The sequence below is a fragment of the Nelumbo nucifera genome, chromosome 8, assembly GCF_055504915.1.
Source record: "Nelumbo nucifera cultivar China Antique chromosome 8, China Antique-T2T, whole genome shotgun sequence".
NCBI classification, from domain to species: domain Eukaryota; kingdom Viridiplantae; phylum Streptophyta; class Magnoliopsida; order Proteales; family Nelumbonaceae; genus Nelumbo; species Nelumbo nucifera.
In genome coordinates, this window is record NC_142656.1 from 13,786,378 (window position 1) to 13,791,734 (window position 5,357).

At 35.3% G+C, this 5,357-nt stretch overlaps 1 protein-coding gene across 1 annotated transcript; it reads right to left on the reverse strand.

The window, feature by feature from the left end:
* On the reverse strand, positions 1-5,031 carry LOC104592379 (uncharacterized). Its single transcript, XM_010251723.3, has 2 exons — positions 3,617-5,031; positions 1-446 (listed from the first exon to the last, which is right to left on the reverse strand). The coding sequence occupies exons 1-2, from the start codon at positions 4,340-4,342 to the stop codon at positions 156-158; spliced, it is 1,017 nt and encodes a 338-aa protein (XP_010250025.1). The 5' UTR covers positions 4,343-5,031; the 3' UTR covers positions 1-155.
* Positions 5,032-5,357: the final 326 nt, after the last annotated feature.

Genomic DNA, 5,357 nt, shown 5'->3' on the forward strand with positions numbered 1-5,357 from the left:
GCCTGTGTGCTATCTTTGGTTTGGCTCTGCCTATAATAACCTTTGTTTGATACAACAATATGAAACAACTGATTTCTTGATACATAGATTTTCCCACCATAACAGCCATATCTCATAATTATCAGCAACAAGCATTTAAAGAACATAGGTATAGTTTAAGTGTCTACATGCGTCTTTCCATAAGATTGAGCCCACTTGATGGTTGATCTGGCTAAAGCATCCATTGGATCTATGCATTTCTTCAGAAGAGGATCACCCCAAGGTAAGAGACCACACATGTCATCAGATGCAAGGATCACAGTGTTTACAGCCCTCACTAGAAGAACCTGGAGTGCAATTCTCAAGAGATTTCTTGCTCCTTCAATATCCTTCCTGTTCAAAGCTTCAACAGCAGGAATCACAATGTGCTCCATGGTTGCTTTATCTGGCAGCACAACCTCAAACCCCTGCACATTAGATGAATAGGATGAAACTGATAAATATGACATGGGATAATTTCTATTTCCTCCAAATGAAGACCATATATTCTATATATTCTTTTGTTGCTTGGGAGGTTGGGGGTGGGGGAATACTGTAAGTGGATAAACAATTCAACTGTAGACTCCTTTATCATCAGGAATTGTACTTTTCAAACCATAGGTGATAGATTTTACCTATAGGATTTCACCAGGTGAAGCAGGTTATGGATGAATATGCAAAGAAATCTTGATGACAATGATAAGCTTCTGAAATTTGCAAAATACTTAATTGATTCACCTGTGGCACAGCCATGTAGGTGTAAAATGTGTTTATACACTGATTTACATTTTTTTCACTGCTTGGAGTGGGGGACAGGATCCATGACAATGTAGTATTTTAAAACTTTATTTTTCTCAATTTCCATCCAACAAGACTTTTTCCCTATTCCCACCATCTCCTCGTGTTATTAGTCTCCACTCTCCATGTAACTAAGAAATTAAAAAATTAATTTTGAATATAAAATATCTCCAGTTTCAAGTTTATTATATAATTAACCAGACCTCAAAGGAAGGAATTTCTCCCTATGCAGTGTTGCTGGGATAAATAGGAGATCCACTTTTTTTTTATCAGTAACTGTGATCCACTATTTTTGCTTCTAGCAATTATTATGGACTTGCAATGTTTTTATTACATTTTAGTCTAAGGGTAATCTAGTCGGTTAAATATACACACAGATGACATGATATTTTCACATATCATTAAGGAATTCTATAACTTACCATATTTATGCTCTATGGAGCAAAAAGGCATTGGTTTTAAATTGTTAAAATCAGAAGATTTTAAGAGCCAAGCTTGCAGATGACACAAGAAGCATCTAAGTTATGATTTTTTTTTTATTGGTAATCTGAATTATGGAATCAATGATGTGAGATTAGGATGTGCAGAAGGATCAAGCAAGTAAGGGAGTATCATACATGTGTGTATGTTATTTTTGTTTATTTATTTGGATTATCCTTTCAATACAATCATGTTTAATATTATCTCATTTGATCTATGACTCTCCTATACATTCTCTCAGTGTAACCTTCAGAGGGACTAATACTGCTTCTACATATCTCCTAGTAGAAAAGATACCTATATCTATCCAACTAATTCAAAGCTGATTGCATTAGGAGATTAGATAACAAGAAAAAGAAATGTACAAAAGGAAAAAACATAAGATCTCCATTTATTTATTTTGAGGGGATGAGACACCACCAAACCTATTTTAGCTTTCAAATCAAATTTTTAAAATTATAAGCCACAGGATAATTCATGATAGACATTATCCAGTTCATTCAGGCTTCAGAAAAAGTCCACCATGATACCCAAAACCTTGTACTATGTTCATGTTACAAGGCTTTTGACTTCTGTAATTCTTATCAAATGATTTGACATTCAATTGTCAGTAATTCCCATGAAATTCGATTGTTTTCCTAAAATTTGAAATGAAACTTGGAGAAACTTAATAACAATAAAAAGGAACACAACAAGTACCCTGAACAACACTAGAATGATTCACCCTTGTACGTGTCATCCTCAAATAGTCACATCCGGCATATCCTGGAATATGTGTTCTCTTGCTCTCCTATGCTATTTAAACATAAATAGCTAAACAGAGTTAATGGAGGAGTTTCATAACTAGCAGTATTCTTCCACTCAGAGAACTACCTGAGTATTTTCTTAATTAGATAAGAGCATCATCTTTAACACTGAGTATTTTCTTAATTATTTTAACTTTGTTTAAATCTTAAGCTACAACACTGGGTTGTAGCTTAATTAAGATTTAACTTTGTTTAAATCTTAATTATTTTCTTAATTAGATAACAGCATCACCTTTAACACTGAGTATTTTCTTAATTATTTTAACTTTGTTTAAATCTTAAGCTACAACAGACTCTGAGAGAGAGAGAGAGAGAGAGAGAGCATCAGGTTAGATATAAGATTGCATGATGTGCAATCCAAATTGAATCAAAGCTTATTATTGAAAACCTGAATCCTAATGGCAGGATATCCAAGCAAACTTCACATCCTAGAATAAAAATTTCCAATACATCTATCACGACCTAAGACAAGCTCAATTTGTACTAATCCTAGATTATTTGAATATACATAAAAAGATAAAAATTAGCTGCAAATCTGAACCATAGGCTCAGTTTGGGATGAGTGCATATATAAATGCATACAGTTTAAAACCTTGTATATTGTATTTCTAAACCTTGCCTTTGTACTGTACATATTTGTATTTGCACTCTTCCCAAACCAAGACTTAATAGCAGGAGCTTACAAACCAAGGCAATCTTCCTACTTTAGAATCTTAATCTTGCAAAATTCTAACTACTGTAACTGCACAGACACTATTTGTTCCATCAAATTATCCTATTTTCATAATGTGATTATTCAAAAAAATAAATTTCTTCATAAATTTCATTTTTTCTAAAGTAATAAAAAGTTGCAAATAACCATTCAAGATTATTTACAGTGATAGTTCTCAGTTTGCCTATTTCTAGACCTCTTCTTGAGAAACATGACTACTAAGACTTACACAAGAATAACCTCCAAACTCATGCTCTTAGGGAAAATAGGCAACAATAACCTTGATATAAAACCCACAATGTGCATATGAAGCAAAACCAAACTGACTTTAAGTATTCATTCAGTACATGAACACAATGAAGCCAAAAATAATGATAAGGTACCAGTGTGAAGTGGGAAGCAATAGTAGATAAACATTGGAAATTAAAAAAAAAAAAAAAGGAAAAAAAGGAGAAGAAAAGTAAGAAGTTGTGATACTTTTAGTGGATAAACAATAAATCTGTATTGTAAATAAAGTAGATCTTATGTCTAAGCAAATATGCTATGCAATTGTGTGAAGAAGAGAACCTCTGCTTACATACTATTGTAACAAGACCTGATCATGAACATATCCATAATGTTTTAAACTGTATGCGGAAAATACCACCCTGCTAACTTGGTACAGATTTTGGATTTTGAATTTTTAGTACAATATATCCCACGACCCAAAATCCATCTTCAATAAGTAATCCATATTTCTACTAATTTAAGTATTTGGATTACTTTTTAAATACCAAACGATCTAAACTGAATAGTAGCTGACCTGACTCTGGAGCTTCTCCTGATAGAAACCAGCTTTTAAAGTTGCATATGTGGCAAGGACCCCTATCCTCAAATTACCCCCAGCCTCAATTGGCTTCAAGTTTGCTTCCTTGAGCTCTGAGGCAACACACTCACCTACATGAAGAAAAGGTACAGAACAGCCTTCAGAGATCTCCTCATGCCATGTATGGGAGATATGACAAGGCAAAACAATACAACGAGCGCCTGAGTGCTCAAGAAAAGCCCTTTTATGCCGCAAATTCTCCACAACAGTAGTATAATCCAATTGGGAAAGAGCAGTTTTGGTATGACGATAGGGAACAGCACTCCTTTCGCAGGAAGAAAGCTCCTTGTTCAGAGCCGGATCACTGCAGACAACAAAAGGGAGGTTCTCCTCTCCATTCTTTGCACTCCAAAAGATGAGTTTTTCCAAGAAAGTCAGAGTAGAAACAGTTGATGCCCCTCCAATAATACCTACTGTATTAGCTTGGTTGAGCAAGGGACCAGATGTCTGACTGCTAGTAGGAGCTGAAACAGAAACAGAACTCCTCTTTGATTCAAGTAAATTACTACTGTCATCAGTCTGCGGGAGAGTTGAAGACGGTTGTGCAGCCAGAACCGGATTCAGCCAGGTTCTATACAGGCTCCTATGCTTATTTATGTTACCTACCAGATGTGATGGGCAATTCAATGTGTGGAAAGACATTCTCATGCTTCCATCAAACATCCCCAATACCTTAAATCACCTCTGAAAGCCAGAAAAACCTGTATGGTAGTCTGAAACTCACCACCTAGAACTCAAGTTCCATTAATAAGCCACTAATCTCTGAGACCATCTGAACTTGAGCCGCTTTAAAAACACTCACCTCTAAAAACTAGTAACTTCAAATGACAGGTTTATACTTCAGCACCTAAAACCATAAACCCACCTCAAAAAGTTACTAAACTGTCATTGGTTGAAGAACTCTCTGCATTTGTTAAACAAGTAGCAGACCTTCACCAACTTTCTAAGTTTCAGCCTTATAGCAGAAAATTCACCGTAACCTTTAACTGGTTTCCCAAGTTTCAACTTCTAAACACCGAATCCGACTCCAGAATTTCCCGGGTCTTGATTTCGACCCACACCCCAGACCAAAAATTGTAAATCACACTCGACTCCCAAAAGCAAAACCAGAAATCTTCATTGGTTCTCTACAGTCACCAGCTATAAACAAGACCCAACATCAAAATCAAAATTCTTGTAGAAGATTGAAGAGAGCAAGTGACAACATCATCCTCCCAGTTTCGAGGGCTTTTTTTTATATGCGTTTCAGCGGTTATCACTGTGATCAATCATCGAATGTGGAAGCCTGGAAGGAATCTCCACCTCTGTTTCTGTCACCTTCTGAGACCAATTTTATTCACGAGTGTCTACCAGTCAGAAATAAATAAATAAAACAAATGTAAAACAGAGTTTTCTAATTTTCTTACCTTGGCTGATTTTTTTTTTCCATCTGGCAATCATTTTTTTATTTTGGGGATTGAAATGATGAATGTTCCCAAATTCTGGACCATAAATCATAATTATCTTCTCTTCTTTATTAGGCCTACATGGATCTTATTCTTACCTCCTAAAAAACTATATATGTAATGACAATCGCGGTCAACAATCTAACGGCCATTAGAAGTTTCAGAGTTCTGACAAACACAATCTTTAGTCTTTTTCATTGTCTGATCTCTGGTGAGGACAGATAAAGGTATGT

Bases quoted from the DNA above. Each gene is read 5' to 3' on its own strand.
- LOC104592379 (XM_010251723.3), bottom strand. From the start codon at position 4,342: ATGTTTGATGGAAGCATGAGAATGTCTTTCCACACATTGAATTGCCCA. The intron at 447-3,616 runs GTCAGCTACTAT...TCTAATGTGCAG, and splicing joins AGGAGAAGCTCCAGAGTCAG to GGGTTTGAGGTTGTGCTGCC.